Source organism: Ylistrum balloti, unplaced genomic scaffold (assembly GCF_031769215.1).
Source record: "Ylistrum balloti isolate Yb309-2 unplaced genomic scaffold, AGI_CSIRO_Ybal_v1 Utg370282, whole genome shotgun sequence".
Taxonomy (NCBI): Eukaryota; Metazoa; Mollusca; class Bivalvia; order Pectinida; family Pectinidae; genus Ylistrum; species Ylistrum balloti.
This window is the reverse complement of record NW_026782216.1, coordinates 328,694-346,493: the sequence shown is the minus strand read 5'-3', so window position 1 is coordinate 346,493 and position 17,800 is coordinate 328,694. Positions and strand designations below refer to the sequence as shown.

At 33.8% G+C, this 17,800-nt stretch overlaps 1 protein-coding gene across 1 annotated transcript in view; it reads right to left on the bottom strand.

Moving 5' to 3' along the window:
• Positions 1–17,800, bottom strand: part of LOC132552853 (protein slit-like) — a 107,459-nt gene that overhangs the window by 30,150 nt on the left and 59,509 nt on the right. The window contains exons 5-8 of the mRNA XM_060217043.1: positions 12,875–12,946; positions 7,698–7,769; positions 6,190–6,261; positions 415–578 (exon numbers count right to left, since the gene is read on the bottom strand). Coding sequence (XP_060073026.1) covers positions 415–578; positions 6,190–6,261; positions 7,698–7,769; positions 12,875–12,946 — 380 coding nt within the window. The remainder of the gene's footprint in view (positions 1–414; positions 579–6,189; positions 6,262–7,697; positions 7,770–12,874; positions 12,947–17,800) is intronic.

Sequence of the window (17,800 nt, the reverse complement as noted above, 5' to 3'; positions counted from 1 at the left end):
ACATTTACAAGTTTAAGAAAACATTATTTCACTGACTATAATAGAAGATGAGTTTAATCTTTACTTGTAGCCATTCAAATCAAAGCATTTTATAAAATACGATTCAAACACTTGTAATTATCCTTCAACATAAATCAATCTTCTGACTGCATTTCCTGTCTGTTGGTGAGTACCTCTTAATTAGCCATGTTACTGATACAATTAGAATCAATTTTCCGCCAATTCAAATCAAGTGTTAAAATAGCTCTTCTAAGTTTAAAAGTTAACAACGATTTTCCGCCAAGTCTCTTTAGCAGAAAACGAGTACAAAGAAAAAACATGTCCAGATGCTCCATCAGGTCCTATTTAACTTATTAGAAGAATGAGTAATCTGGTGCACTACTGGGGAAAAAAAAAAAAAAAAACTACACAAACCATTGCATTTGAATTCCATCTCATCCAAATCTTTCAGCTCAATGCTCTGTAGATTTGACGGAGATGAACACTCTGTTCCTCGGCCGAGTCTCCTTGCGTTCCGTAGCCAACGAGCAAGCCACCTCAGATTGCAATCGCAATTGAAATTATTGTTCATCAAACGACTGCAAAACAAAACACAAGGATGTGATTGAAACCTTGCCTTAGGGAGATTAAAATGTTTGGCGATACCCTGCTGTGACGGTGATACATTTCATTAGGCTGCTGTCTAGACTCGTACTGATCCTTACACTGTTCTGTGGGCTTAAATGCCTCCATTACAAGTACAATATGTTTTCTAAAGTTCTTCATTATGTAACAGATAAAGAGCATTGAATTTCAAAATGTCATCAATCATTTTAATATTCAAATTTCTGATCATTTTCTCTCATAGAAAAAGAGGATATGTACACCAAACTTCACTAACACTTCGGTTAGGAATCAATCTGTGTGTATTTAATGCACCATGTCATGTTAAACACAGTCATACTTATCACAACATTGTCTAGAAATGTACAAAATGTAATGAAAATAATGCAACTTTTCCATCAAAGTTCCGGAAATATCAAATCTACCTTGATAAATGTAAAACATTTACTTATCATTGAACTTGATGTCAATATTTAGGAAAAAGTGCATGAATATTACAAAACTGTTTATCAACTAATTCAACCATAATCTCCTTGGATGAAGAAATGCATTAATTTGATTTTTATTTATTGCAAGTAGTTAAGGACTTTCTTTGAGTTGAGTATTCTCCCTGATCGTAAAGAAGAGGTTTTTAACTATAAGCACACATTTCCTTATTCTGGTTTCTTTGAAGCTAAAGCTAATGTCTTTCTGATTACAATTTTCTTAAATCAAAGTGAAAAAAATAATATGTCACTTCCAATACATCTTACAGAGGTCCATTAATCTACTCTGTTTGAAAATCAACTTTGGTTGTCACACGTCATGAATTATGTTAGGAATAAGTGGGTTTTGGAAAGGTTTTCTTTCTGTATATGGTATATAATTTCCAGTTTTAGCTATAGGTCTTATACAAAATGACTGAATGCAATTCGGTGCATTTATACACTAATGCTAAAAATACTACAATGTCGTCTTGTAATAAGTTCAACCATATTTGAAGGGTTCTGTTGAATTACCAACAAATACTGAATTATCGTACTGTAATAAGCCCACATCATGAATTCCAGTCAGAGGCAACATTTTGGCCCCCTGGGCTTATCAGAAGAAAATATGGTACATAATTTTTGCAGGAGCATCCCCTCTATCTTTCCCCCTCCTACCTCTGTGATAGAGGATTAGGTAGAGATAAAGTATGTTCATACAACCCTCCTGTAATACCCTACAGCATTATGTGTGATCCTCAAACATTTCCACATGACGCAACACACAAGTATAATTAATTTACTACCACCCCATCGTTAAAAATATTAGTTTATGTTTTTTATTTTATCAAAATTTATAAACGAGGGGTGGAATTTGGTTGTGTTATCTTTGAACTAAACTTTGTTATACAAGAAGCGTTGACATGGGCGCCACACTCTACTTTCTTACTAAGTCTAATTATATAGCCTATAGGAGCCTAGCTCGAGATAGTTAACGACAAAATCCTGAATATCATTTTAGTGTTCACAGCATCAAGGCTAGTTTCTTTCTATTCTCATTGATGGAGCATTACTTGATGACTTTCAAACATTTCACAGTAAACTAATTTAACAACATGAAGAATTAAAAAAAACAACAACAGTAAAAAAAAACCCTCCCATCCTTCCATGCCTATTCAGCCTTCAAAATAAGAAATAATATAATGAAAAAAAAAAATTGTTTCAAATGCAAAAAAAAAGGAAATGGGTGAATGTTTTGATCTTTTTAATTACAACAGCGTTTGATTATCAGATTCAAAACAGCGATGATACCCATGGTAACGTAATTTTAAAATTTTCATCACAATATGACTTCTTCCTTCTGAACAAAACATGAAAGTTTAATTTAGTACACATCAGTGTATTACACCACATGAGGCATCCATAATCACAAAACAACCCTGCTCCATAATATGCAGATAAAATGCTATTTCAATCACTATATTGTTTTGAATATTCTCCTCAAGGAACGTTTAATTTTCTGTTCTCAATGCAAACTCAAAAAACGTTAATTTCTGATTGAGAAACTATATATTCCTAATGATGTAATAGCTTTGATCCTGTGAAGTGAATTCCTTCTCTCTACAAAGTCTTAATAAAATACATCTCTTAGATACTTTACTTATACACACCCACGAAGACATGCCTCATGGAGTTAAAAGCATAACCCTACCAATCTATATCTCTTTTTAACCTCCCCTTCCCTCTATACCCTCCTCTTTTTCCCTCTCCTTTCCTTTATACTCTCCTATTTTCATCCTATCTTCCTTCTATACCCTCCACTGTTCACCCCTCTGTACCTCTATACCATTTTCGTTTTCCACTCCCATCATTTTTCTCCCCCTGTCCCTCCATACCATCCTATATTTTTTCTTCCTTCCTTCCTCTCTTTTCAACCCTTCCCCCCCCCCCCCACCCACCACCTGTTCCCCTACACTCTCCTCTTTCTTCCACCCTTTCCTCTATTCACCTTCCAGCTCCCCTCCATCCCCTTACCCCCTCTGTCCCTCTATATCCGCCTCTTTCTTCCACCCTCCATTTCCCTACCTTCTACTGACTCTCTATATCCTCCTCTTTTTTATGACCTTTCCTCATCTTCAGCACCCCCTTCCTTACTCCCCTTTCCTCCCCCCCCCCCCAAGTTTATTAATACATACATGTTTTAAATTTCAGTTGAAGTAACTCAAGAAACTAAACGCTACTTTCACAGATAATGGCTGTGGCTTCCACAGATATGATGTAAGACATTGATGGGTGTTTGTCGTCAATGTGTTGCAATAAACTTAAGGTAAATAATGACACAGATGCACTTCATGACATCAAAGAGCAGATAAGTCTACCAAATCATGTATCCTCCTCTAAACATTCTCTTTTATTCCATCACAAATGACAACAGGAAGTTGGTAAAAAAATCTATTTTCCAAATCATATCTTTAAAACTGAGTTTTATCGATTATGTAATGTTATTCAATAACATGAACTCTACATTAAATTTTAAAGTATGCTTGTGTTCTTTATAAATATTGACCTTTATCTAAACAAAATATACCACGGAGATCAAAAGACTACCATCAATGATATAAACCTCCATAACACTTTTTCTACACCTGCTAATGCCTCTGACTGGCCATTTAAGTTCTCCCCAACCCTGCTATCCCGTCAACTCCACACACTTATAGAGAGGACTACATTTGTGTATCTTATGTCTATGTTTCTGTTTTGATTGGAATGGATTGGAAAATGTTTATATACTGACAAGAAACACCTGGCCAAAGACTAGACAATATTTAACCTTCTAACCTGGCTCCAAGCCTCCCTCCAACCTCACTCCCATCCCCCTTCCAAACTTCCAACCTCACTATTATCTTCCTTTAAACCTTCTAATCTCACTCCTCTCCTTTATCCAACCTTCTAACCTCACTCCCAGCCTCCCTTAACCTTCAAACATTACTCTCATCCTCCGTCCAATCTTCCAAACTCACCACTATAACCTATCCAAACTTCCAACCTCACTCCGATCCCCCTTCCAACTTTGCTCCCATGTTCCTTCAAGGCTCCTCTTCAGACTCTTTTCTGAGTTACTTGTATACTGGTGCTAAACTAAACATCCATTTGACCAGGATTGAAAAATTGGAATTTAAAAAACTTAGAAACAATATTTTGATTTCTACCAAATGCAAATAAACAAGGGCGATAACAAAAAATAATTGTCCACCTCAACAACATTGGTTTAGTCTTTATTTAGACATGACATCATCATGATAATGTTGCTTTGCTAAGGAAAAAATCAGATAGTGGTATAAAAATACATGAGGGGCACCCTATTACATTGGTTTGAGTGATTTCCAGTCTTAATAATTGACATTGATATTTGGTGTCAAAAATTCTATACCAAAAGAATGAATTTGTTTGATCTAAGTACTAATAAAGAGTTATAAAATCATTACAGTATCTAAATTAAGAAGATTTGAAAACAGGATATCTTTTTTCACTGCAATAAATTGTAATGGTATTGCCTCCTATAGTAGCAGAATGGTGAATGAACTAACTATGTTACCATGAACATCCGCCAGTAAACTACATCAGATCTGATATGATATGTTTGGAGATATAGTGATTGCAGGGCAACCCAAAGGTACCTGGTGTAACATTTACACACAGTGCCAGGTGAAGCTCAGTTAGAAAAAAAAGCTGAATACTGATCTTATAATGTCATACAAATATTTCATCATAAACTTAAGAAAAATTCTCCAAGAACCTGCTTAGCAGGCTAAAATATGTCAGGAACCAGATGTAGCAGATAGTAAAATAGGCTGCCTGAAAATCTGCCTTCAGGATTTGATATTCTTTTTTGTGGGTTTTGGTTGTACCAAAAATGTTCCGTTTCTTAAATTACTCTATCTATTCTCATTTCAGCACATGTAGGTGATGTGGTGCCAAAAATGACAAGCCCAAGGTTGTCAACAGACTCAAAGTCAGAGATTTGAAAATTAAAAGAAAAAAAAACACATGTTCAGGGTGATCTAGGTATTGTAAATGCAAATCACAAACAGTTTTGTAATGTTTAAATTCTATTCAAATAGAAATGATTTTGTCCAAATTTTATCAAAAAAAGTAACAATTCGGTTTAAATCATGTTAAAAAATTTGTTCAAATTCGATTAAAATAGAAACAATATGTTTTTTATTTTATGTCAGTTAGAACACTCAAATAACCTTGTTTATATTCTATTCCTATGATTAACAGGTAAATTTTGTAGAATTTTGTAATTTGGAGCACTAGCACATGAAGGCAAACAGGGCTTGAATGGAAGCATAAACAACACAGGTGAACGCCAAGATTACATCGCAGGGAACAGATGCAGAGGAAGTCTGCACTGCCCGTATGCAGATATACACACATCACAGAGATATCGCAGCATGACAAGGGGTCCCCTCCTATAAACACGACTGATGATATATTCCATACATCTGTCTAAGATCCTCCAACAACTCTACAGAAATATTCTTTTCTGATGACTGTCCCTAGTGGTCCTATGTACTAACAGAGTTGTGTTCCATGGTGTTACAAGTGGGAATAGTACCTTCTTAAACACCAGATAAACTCAACGAGGTCAAACTTGTCATGCCTCCAATTTTGGGTAGGAACATCCAGTTTATATCTATCAATTTAGCAATCAGGTGTTTTTGTCCCAAAACGGAGGTTTCGAAAATGAAATCTACTGAGAAGACGTTATAATATCACATTTAAGCACAAACATGATTGAACTTAATAGCATAACCAACAATCTGTCATCAACAATGTTCAAACTGGAGATCTCTATTTTTCTTTTTTTGACAGGTATGTAAAATCCATTTCCAACATTTGTACAATCTCCTATTGAAAGTCATTTACAGATTCTCTCCTAAACATCAACTTGACTCTAAAACTTAAGCCTATCCTTCCCTCAAGGTCAGTGATTACAATTTGCCTTCCAAGGTCCAGATGATTCAGAGGAAATAAAAATTCACACTGACAAGCCCTAAAGGTCAAATTGAATAGTATGTAACATTGGGTTGGGGTGCAGATACACTAGATTACTTACAGTGTTCTAAGCTTTCTCATAGTATTGAAGATGTCGTCAGGGAGTGTCGTCAAATTGTTGTTGTTCAAAGTCCTGAAATTTAAAACAAATGATAAACATTGATTATTTTATTTTGTTGTTAGAAGGAGGAGGAGGAGGAGGAGGAGGAGGAGGAGGAGACGGAGACAGAGGAGGAGACAGAAGAGAAAGAGGAGGAGGATACAGATGATGAGGAGGAAAGACAATGCAGTCATCTTTAATGAAGGACAATCAAAAATTGTGGAAATGCCAAATCTGAATTGAGTCAGACAGAACAAGACAATAATGAGACAAAGTATTGACCTAAATGCCAGAAGAAATATATAACTGAGGCCCTTTTGGCACTTAATGATGCTAGCCATGATGAAAATGTCCGTTTCATTTTTCATTTGTGCTGGTTTCAAATGACAAAAGAATAAATGTCGTTTTTGCTTCAGTCATTCTATCCCATTTGGGACTTGTCCATGACAGTATTGTCAGCTTTTAGGCTAAAACACAAAAGAAGTTTTCTATCTTTTAATTAAAATATCAAATAAAGAAAATAAGTAAAATAAAGAAACTTTTATATAACAGGTGTTTTCATTTTGAGGGAAATTTATCCCGTTGAAATTTCTAAACCTGCAAATCTAAAAGAAAATGAAAATAAAATTCTTCATTTTTCTGTATGTATACATCCAAGATGACATAATATGACTATAGATTGACGAGGTCTCGTTGAAGGTGTTATGTCTGCGGTGTTTCGTCAGATTATTCCCGATGGTCCTACTGAGATGTTGACAGAGGCACTAAGTATCAAAACAGGAAACCAGCAGGATACACAATCTGTTTGATCTTAGACATAGACAGAGCATTCTTTAATCACAGAAAACATTATCTCAAAATCAAAATGTATTCTTAATGATAATTTGTTTTTTTCTTAATGTTGTATTGAGAACCAACGCTTTCTTTAGGGCAAATATACACAAATTGTTATTATAATGTGAAAATGTTTTCTTAATGGTGATCTCAGCAAAGCTTACATCAGATATCGTGTAACTGAGTTCTCAGGGGGATATGACATGATATAATCTCGAAAGTCAATGGTAATCAGTAAACCGATGACAAGTGTGATACGAGAATAACATCCTAATGATTATTAAATCTTCTTGATCGAAAAAGATCAACAGTAATATAAAACGTTGTGACCATACTGAAAGTATCATACTTGTCCTGTAATAAGCCCATGGACCAGCACATATTCTCTTAACTTAAAGTCAGGGACTGGGTTATTATAGGACAAAGGGGAAAAAAATTTATTTCAATTCTTCTGACCAGGTAAAGATACTGTTGGCTGATGATGGGCTTATTGCCGAATGAGACATAAATCAACAAAACTGTTAATTTCTTACAATAATAATTTTTTTATTCACTCATGATTATTTCCAAAATGTACTGTAACAGTGTTGAACTGTTAAAACATATCTTGAATTAAGATATTTCATAAAACTTACAAAATCTCCATGTAACGATGTGTTTTGATGGCCTGACCAGATACACATGTCAGCTCATTGTGGTCAAGTTGTCTAAAACAAAAATGAAACAAGGTTTAAAACATTTTCTAATTTCTTCATCTGCAAAATGAAAAAGCAAAACACTTAAACAAAACTTAAGATTTAAAATAAATATCTTTCAATTCTAAGAGCAGTTGCATAGTCATGGAATCCATACTAACTCTCCCTAAATGCTGTAAAATCATGTGTTTTCCAGGGGATTTATTTACACTGATTTCATGGGTAATCACAATCTGTGTGTCTGTGAAATGTTTATTGGTAAGAGATAACAGTCTCATGGCAAAAGTGGAGATCATGAGTAACCACGAAAAACCAAATGACAACAAATTTTACTGAAAACACAAAATTTTATATCAACAAAAATATATAACTTTACAGTATAGTAGATTCTTAGTAAAAATTTATTTAATATTTCAATCAACTTATGCTTTTTGTTGGCCAAGGTAAAAGTATAGCTTGTGGTGGGGTTCATCCAAAGACAATGTGGTCTGGCAGATATTTATATATCTTTATGCCTAACATGGATTGAGGGAAGGTAGTCACTTTCTACACTGTGCCAACAACCGTTCAAATCATATTATAGGCATCGTCCAGGACAAATGAACCACTCAGTCACATATTTAACAATAGTGTTGAGGCATATGTATATAGTATCATCATTTGTCTTCCTTGACTTCTACCTCATATTGTGGTTTGTTTGAGAAATTCTTGTGGTTTTGTTTTCTATCGTTGAGCACAAGTGCAGAATTGAGAATACAATTTTCTATCCAAGCATTGGCTGGAGGGAGTTTAATCTTGTTACAGTGTCTGCCTATATAGTAGAGATTAATAAAATGTTTGGGGTGAGATGAGGGATCACAACCCAAGTTTTGCCAAGTGTGTGCAACTTAATAGTCTTGACCATAGAGTTGAGATAATCCCCTATCTGACTAACAAGAAGGTGAACGATCATTTTTATGTGTTGTTTTCCCAATTCTTTGCATCATTGATGTGACATCATGATTATAAAAGGAGAACCCCCTACCCATGTTAATCTTACAGCGAGACAATTTTAACGTTTTTTATCATTACCAGTATTTCAAACATATTTATCATGATCATGACCTGAAACATTTGCGCCTAGGGGTCCCATAATTCAATGTCAGGGGATGGGCTTATTACATGACAATGAAATGAAATATTTGTTGTTGGTTCTGTTGAAGAGCCAATGATACGGGTGGTTTTATTACCAGACACAAACTTATTGTCAAATATATAAGGTAAACGAGTCTTAATTGGCTTAAGTAAATCAATTGTTTAGCTAGAATCTTGAACAACACCAGTTCAGATGAATCCAGAAAAACATTTTTTCTGCGAGTATGAGACAAACTCTTTTTCAATTCATTAAGTATTTAATATTCAATAAATCACATCAATAAATCTCATACAATCAAGCTACTATTTTCGTTGTGTTGTATTGCAGTATGTGGAGCATCTTTTAAAATGGCTATCCTTAATTCTGTTTTGAGGTATTGTCAGTTATATGTCTGATACAATGGAACATCTTAGATCTGATTGAATCAATTGTTTCAGAACTCACTGAGAACTACCCTTTGTTGTGTTTACCGTAACTTTGAAGTGTAAACAAAAACGTTCCATAATAGAGTCTATACACAGCAGGATCAACATCCGTACTTATATAGGACATGACAGTTACTATCTAGAGGAGAAAGCTTTATCCAGAAGCCGGGTCAAGTAAAAAAAAAAAAACATTCTTAGCATCTTATCATCTGCAGCAATACCCATAATTCCTTGTCATTTTGTTGGAGTTTAACATTGTTATCACTAGTAAAGTTCGTACACCTGCCCGAAGTACAAACGTGAGGAACAATTTTCTGATTTGAAGAGAAGAATTCCGCGATCAAAGATGTCATTCATGGCCTCATATACACCCACCGCAAGTATGCATCATCTAGATATGGCGACCCTGAGATTGCTGTGGTGGGCCATTCACAAAGTAAACCACATATACTCAACCTTTTACTTTTCTATGGGATACAAATCTTGAATTTAATTCCCTTGAGGACCTTGTTACTGTAAAGTTGTGTTTTGAAGGTTCAAGTTTTCACATCTACATAAAAAAAATTTGAAGCAGAAGGGATGCATTTGTTATGAAAGCCATGCAGTGGGGGAACTCTCAAAAATATAATTTTTTACAACAGTTTCTTCTACATTTACACTAGAAAGATAATTTAAGGTTCTAATATTTTAATCACACACTGACATTCCAAATTCTCGATTGTTTTCCTTTAAATTTTCAAAAGCACTACTATCAACACCCCATGCTAACCCCCATGCCCCAAAATGTATAGCCAGCAATTTGTAAGAATTAAGCTTCATGTTGTAATTGTAATTATAAATGGCACACAAATTCAGTTTGCCATCATAAAACTTGAATACAGAAACAAACACTTCACAGTTTGACTTGATGTTGATTAGCTATCATGAAGTAAAGCTCAGCTGAAGCTTCAGGCCTTTGTACAACATGATGGTGAAGTGTTCCCCGTCTCCAGTAACTAGGGGCAGACATACTCTAAACCAATCTACAGCTTTTTGTGTAATTACCCCAAAAAATAGTAAAACTGTCAACCAACTACTACCAGAAGTTCTTTGTTTATCACAAAAAATTCCAAAAAACTTTTCTCTTCTGCATTGCTCAAGGGAGGTAATTAATGAACACACTGGCTAAAAGTTTTTTTGAACATAATAGAACTTTTTCTAATTAAACTAGAACTAAAACTATTGAATACCACTGTTTTATTTTCATTGTACTATTTTTTTCCCAATTCATTAAAAACGTCACATAATCATAGTGACCACAAAGTCTAACCCTCAACCCTCTTTGTTAAGTGAGCTCATGATACATGGAAGATTTGCTAACCATTCTGGAATTTTTTTTGGCAGAAAATTTCTTATTGTCTCAAAAATTATGTATATTTATCAGATGGTTGCAAAATTGGCCATGAAATAGAGAGCATTCATGTTTTTTGGCACATCTTCCACTAATCATTAAAGGCCTTGTCTTTTATACACAAGGAACAACCTCCACCTGAGAAAAAATGCTTCGACCTTAAAAAAACTGCTCTCATTATGATAAGATACCAAACAAAATCTATCAAATTCTCACTTTTTCTGTTTCTAATCCTCCTCAAAAAAATATGCCAACGTGTGTGCATTTTATGGATAATGCACTGTTGGTATGTAGCAAAATGGTTTTAGTTCAACTCCACCACCTTGAACATGACTCGGTAATCAAAATATTGGCACGAGAATCCGGAAACTGTGTAAAAAGGCCATGTAATCCATCTGTAGGATCCGTTTCGGCCATGAACTATTTTACCAACGATAATGCCTTTGGTTATCACAGACCACTTTAGTACTAAACCTTACATAATCTGAGGTCAGCTTCTGTAAAGCATCTCATAACACAACATCATTTCTCAGATACTTCTCAAGTCCATTTGTTGAACTATACACTGCTTAAGCTATGCTAAATGTACTATCCTTCCATAAACATTAACATTTTATTTAATCAATTAAAGTAAACATATGATGAGTAGAGACCCAATATCCTTCTTTTGGTACCCAAGTTTTAGAACTCAAAATTTCCCGCATCAGACTTCATATAACCTTTACCTTAAAGACAGACCTTAGTATTTGAGGTCACATGTATTCCTGACAAGACTTGCCATTCATTTTCATACCAAGCACAGAACCAGATGTTAAACCTTCCAACCCTAAAGACTTATATGGACCTGTCCAAATCTGAGGATAGAGGGTTTATACAAAATATGTCCAGGGATGACAAAAGTAGGAAAGGACAAAACAGGAGAATTATCTGACCAATATATACTTTTCTGCCATCACTTCATTGTGGGAGGTTAAAGGAAAGAATTGTGGTGACTTAAAATTTCTAAACATTAATATTTGACATATCAGGACCAATAAAGTTAGTCTGAGTCAAAATCATTCAGAACTTAAAAAAGACTTTTTTGAAATTTGAGACAACATCCATGAGGTTTGTTAACCTCAATTTAAGTGCAGTACTAAGGACCTCCAGTATTATTACTTATCAAATAGTTTTATTGTTTAAACCTATAATGCACTGGTCACAATTTGTTTTTAAACATTTTCAAAGCAACTTGAGCTCTATCTAACTGTGAAGTACTTTGGTGAACTTTATTGGTGCACTGGAAGTCCTGACAATGCATGTTTGAATCATCAAAAATGCAGTCATGAGGTCGTGTTGTACATTGTAGTCATTTTCTGTATTTATGGGAATTTCCACACCCTTAACATTATAACTCATGCAGTGCTTTTTCTGTAGTATTTTGAGATTTTGAAAATTTCTACAGGGAAACTCAGAATGTTTGCCAAGTCTTTTGAGAAAGGAAGTGGGGATTTTCAGAAACCATAAACTACAATATCATTTTCCAAGTTAGTTAAAAAATTCTCCCAAGTCTGATTTGGGGAAAAACTTTTGAAAAAAAGATTTAGAGAAGGTTTAAAGTTTTGAATATCTTTTTAAAATGAGTATTCTGCATTCTGACAAAATCTTATAGTGTGACTAGCTATAGAAAAAATTATCTTAAACAAAACTTATTTCACCTATGTCAGTGTAGACAACAGTATATTCAAAGCTACATTAAAGATCACATCTGAAATGTTTTCAGTGAAAACGATATAAATGCAAATAAAACCACATACAAATTTCACATCTCTCCCATAATGTTAACTTAATTATTGCCTTCCTGAATTGAGGGTAAGAACAGTTTTCTGTCACAGTTACAGCCATGAATGGAATTAATGTCATCTTGAATGGTGTGTGATCATCCGAATGTGGAAACACCTAACACTTGCCATATGGAACATTTAATAAAAATTCTTCAAGATTTATACAGTTTATTTTTGTCAAAAAACTTTTTTTTCACTTATACTTGGGGAGTGATCTGGCATATATTTTTGTATTTTTTGGTGGAAATTATTGCAATTTTTGGGAGAGATAAATGCTTCTCTGTTTAATTTGTTGAGGAAGTTAGTTTCAAATGTCTTTCAAATTGAAACCAAATCATACTTACAGGTTTTTCAGAACCATTGATCCTGTTAATGTATCTTTGCCAATGAACCGCAATCTGTTATAGCTCAAGTCTCTGAAATGACAAGGGCAGATAATCAGTATTCAAGTTTAAATAGGATCTAACTACTGTAAAAGAAATATTTAAAAAAATGGAGAAACTGTCTTTAAGACATGTCTTTTAATGAATTCAATTACATCTCTTGATGTTATGATGCTATGGGGTAATGACCACATCAGTTTAGACATTCTTAGTAATTGACATTGTTTTGAACAGGATGTGATGGGATGCGATGGACAACAAGGGTTTAACATTATGAACCACAATCCAAAATCACACAGCTATGAACTAAGAGATATAACCAAGAGCATTGAAAAACACTTTGGTCAATACTAGTAATCTAGTCAAGTGCAGTGATATTTTTAATCCCATATATAAATCTAAAAGAGATTTGGGATGCAGCCTTGGGATGAAAATCAGATATGTTTTGATAAGTTTGGCGACGTGAGCACTTTCATAAGTGACTCTTCTTGGCAAGAGAGAAATCAAATTTCATATATTTTTTGTCATTTATATGAAAAATATTCATGAACTTCCTTAAACAGTAATTGTAAATCTCTAATGATTTGAGTCATAATGATAATATATGTCCTTTCCATTATGTGATGTCCTTTTATACAAATGGATACAATATTTGAATGTGACACATATTTCTTACACAGTACAAGTTGTAACATAAAATACAAAACATTTGTGTACCTAAAAACCAAAGTAAGCAGGGACTCAAATAGATATATCCCCAGCCATTCATTGTGTTCTTATCATCTGAATCTATTGCAGGATTAATCTATTCAGAGGTTTATGAGATATCTTGCACACAAATTTTTTATTCCAAAAGTGGTAAAGAGTGACCTTTGACCTAGACTGATGACCACCAAAATCCAATCAAATGCACACCTTGGTAGAGTGATGCTATAATATGAATATGAACTATTTAGTTGATGAGATCATGAGATATCTTGTACACAAGGTTGCCATGGATGCACAGATGCACCCACAGATTTAATGACAAAGTCTAGCCCATGGATCAAAACATTTTTCTAAAATCATGGGCCATTAAAAAAGCATTAAATGATGGGCTGTTAGATGTTACAAGTGGTGGAGAATCTCTGACAAGGATTAACAATATTCAGTAAATGGACACGTGTGAAAATCAACAAAAGATTGTACTGGAAAGCATTTTTTATAGATCACGTTATTAAAATATGGTCCAAAAAAATTGCTATTAATCATATTGATGTCATTCACTGGTTTGATTGTCAATATGTCTCTCTCTAAATTCTGTATAATATTTCTATAAAATTGTGAATTATGATTGCAGTGTTTTTAGATACTCATAAATTTGCGTGATATATATCCTACAGAAGACAAAGTAGTTGTGTATAAGGCCATTCAAAAACATTTTAAATAAAACTAAGATTTGTTTTTATTACAAGCAGTATTTCTAATAAAATAAAAATTTTTTATGTCTGACTGTTTTATACATAAATACATGGAATTTTATTACTGTGGATTCATTTATTTTCGTTGGGTTCAATTTTCGTTGTTTCTACAAATTAGACAGTTTCGTGGACTCATAAATTCGTGGATTTTTGATTCTGTGGGAAAAAAATAAAAACTTTAGAATGTTCTCTTTTTGCTTCCAGTCGAAATTTTTTCTGTTTGTATTAAGGCTATGTTCACAGGAATTAACACTGATGACAAGAATAAAAGAACGTTTTTTTTCCAAGATGGCGTCCTGTGTCTCGCATTAATATCAAACCACAAATCAGTATATATCCAGGCGTGTAATCAATCGGTAATTATCAGAAACAATTGTTTTCAGTGGATAAACATTGTGTGCTGATCAGTCGGTGTACCGCAGTCATATGAAAACACCACGCGTATCGATTGGACCATGTGTGTAAACAGGTGTGTAAACAAGATCTGCAGAAACAATTATGAAGTAAAAACACAACTCACTGACGATAGTATAAAGAAATCACAGTGATGAACATATCATTATGTATCTTATCCATCATGTCGTTAACACAGTGGTTAAAATCCGGGAAATTGAATCTGCGAAAGCCTGACGTTCCTGGGCTACCCGACTCCCGACTAATTACGGGGCTTCTGTCATTACCGGTGGACGTTTCCGGTGTCGGCAAAGATTACTTGGTCAAATTCCAAAATTACTTTAGTAAGTAGTTCATATTTCGTTGTGTTTTTAAATTCGTGGATTTGCTCATCCACGAAAACAACGAAAATTGGACCCCCACGAAAGAAAATGAATCCACAGTAATTATTTTCTCGTCTCAATGTTACTATGGCAACGGAACATTAATTATGCATCTAAATGATATTAATTAACTTGAAAATGATTAATGTTGGTTTTATTTTATCAAACCAGCATCAATACCTACTACCACAAATAACAATGAAGTAGGTCAATATCTAAAGAGGTCAATTTCAGAAAAGCGTCAATACACATGAGGTCAGAGTTCATATTTGAAAGTAGTATATTGCATAACATTTCAGATATAGTATTTGGAAGAGAGAAAACATAAAAAAGGTTATATTAAGAAGAAGGTCAAATAAAATTAGAAGTCATATTTAGAATCTAAACTCCATAATTTGTGGGTGTAAACAGGATTAAAGAGTGAGTGATCTGGTCAAAGTTTGTGCACTGGTGTTCTATGTCTGTATGATCTGCTGAACTAGAATATTTAACAAACACTAACTGTATCTACTAAACTAGACACATATTATCCAAGTTACATATCCTGTCATAACTAAAATGACTTATGACAGTTTGCTAATTACTAAATCAGATTTGATTTACTGATAAAACACTATCAAAGACATATTTTCACATTTTTTGATGACCTTTATGTTTGAGAATGGCAACTCCTCAAATGAAATATCTATTGAATATGACTATAGTTAAAGTTAACAGCACACATGGATGAATGATAGACAGACTTTAGAGAGCAGTACAATGGCAGTAGGTCTTAAATACAAACTAATTCAAAACGTGTTAATTACGGTCTAAGAGCACTTGGACAAGCATAAACTTTATTTCTATGGGTCCTGACTACTTGCCAAGCCTTGTTAACTTTTAAATGACATCAAAGTGACATTGTTTGTTTATCTTAACATATGTATATAACATTTTGATATTCTATTAGCCAATTAAATGTGATTAGATTGACAATATTGTACTACAATTTTGAACCTACACTATTACTTATAACGCTGTTCAAATTTTATGAATACCATGTTGGAATTGTCTGAAACCTCGGAGATTCTGATACAACAAAATGTAAACAATATTTCTAGAAAGATGAAAGGAAGTAAACAACAAAATCTTATATTATCAACAATTGTCTAAAAATCAGCATGCATTCACTATATATATTGTATTTGTTCCCCTAATCTATAAGTCTAAATTGATCTGATACATTGTACTTGATGGATGAGTAGACAACCAGACTGAAACTTATGTTAAAACTATTGTTTAAGGTTGAGACTGCCAGACAGAAGATATTTGATCTCAGAGTTTGTTTGTCCGTATCAATACCTGTACAATAGAAGTGGTAATGAAATAGGACAGAAAAATTGCAAAAAAGATATTTGTTTATGATCAAGAATGATTCAACAGATTATTTATCAAAGGACTTTTTTTATTCTGCAAAATATTGGTTATTGGAATTTGGATTCTAGAATGACATCAACATTCTGGCAGATTATCATATTTAGATACAATAATGTATGATCCACATTCATCACTGATTCCCAATCATTTAATTACAATGCATTTTTTTACTAAAGCAAACAACTTTTACACATTGCAAATGCTTATAAAGGGATAATGAATGACTCAACAATCTGATTCCATTAAACATGCTGGTCATCACAATCTGTTTGTCGTCTAATGAAGAGAACAGTTGAGAGTAGATCAAGCAACATGGATATAAAGCAGTTTTTTTCTGGTGATTATTGGGCAAACAAAGGGTTCCATTCCCAAATGGGTTTATATCATGACATGGCTAAATTCTCAAAATATCTAGTTTACCTAATTTCCTTCAAAGCTTACAATTTTCTTCTCAAAATGGTTCTTTCCCAGATGACAGAAAAAAGCACCAGTAAGGTTGAAGCAGGTGGTTTAGACAGTAAAACTATTACTGTAATTATGGTATCTGTCGGCCTTTGCAGTTGGTTTGTTTTCTCTGCTACAGAATGTTCATCTTTCCACCATCCAATATCATTATATCTATACCATCTATCTTATAAGTCCACATCCCATCATAAGTCCACTTATCTAGAACTGTTCAGTAACATTACCAACAACAGATACTTAATCGTCCTGAAATAAGCACACTCTGAAGCCAGCTTATGTTACATGCCTCCCCCTAACCGCAACCCTCCTCTGCTGAACAGTGTTAATGCAGGATTTACAGATAATCAGTTTTATAAAAATATAAAATTTGAAATTGTTACCAACAACTGGCCAACAAAATGTCTCTTTGCACTTACTGGCATTGCATGTACATATTTAAATATATACAGATATATGTACCCGGTGACTGCATAACCTGGTGGGCTTATTGTCAAACACAGACACAAGGATATAAATATGTGTGTAAGGTCATGCTAAAACTGGTCTACAAAATTTAACAAATAAAAGTTCATACCACCTGGTGTTATGACGCAAGAAATGTTTGTGTGTTAATATTTGTCTTTACAGTCTGCCAAAATATTCTGGTCCTTATGATGAAAATTTCATTCCCTGGACATTGTCCAGGACATGGAATTCTTTCCAAAATAGACATTACATAAACTTCCCTCCAGAAATCACATTTTTACATGAAGCAACCTTTTTGTATCTTC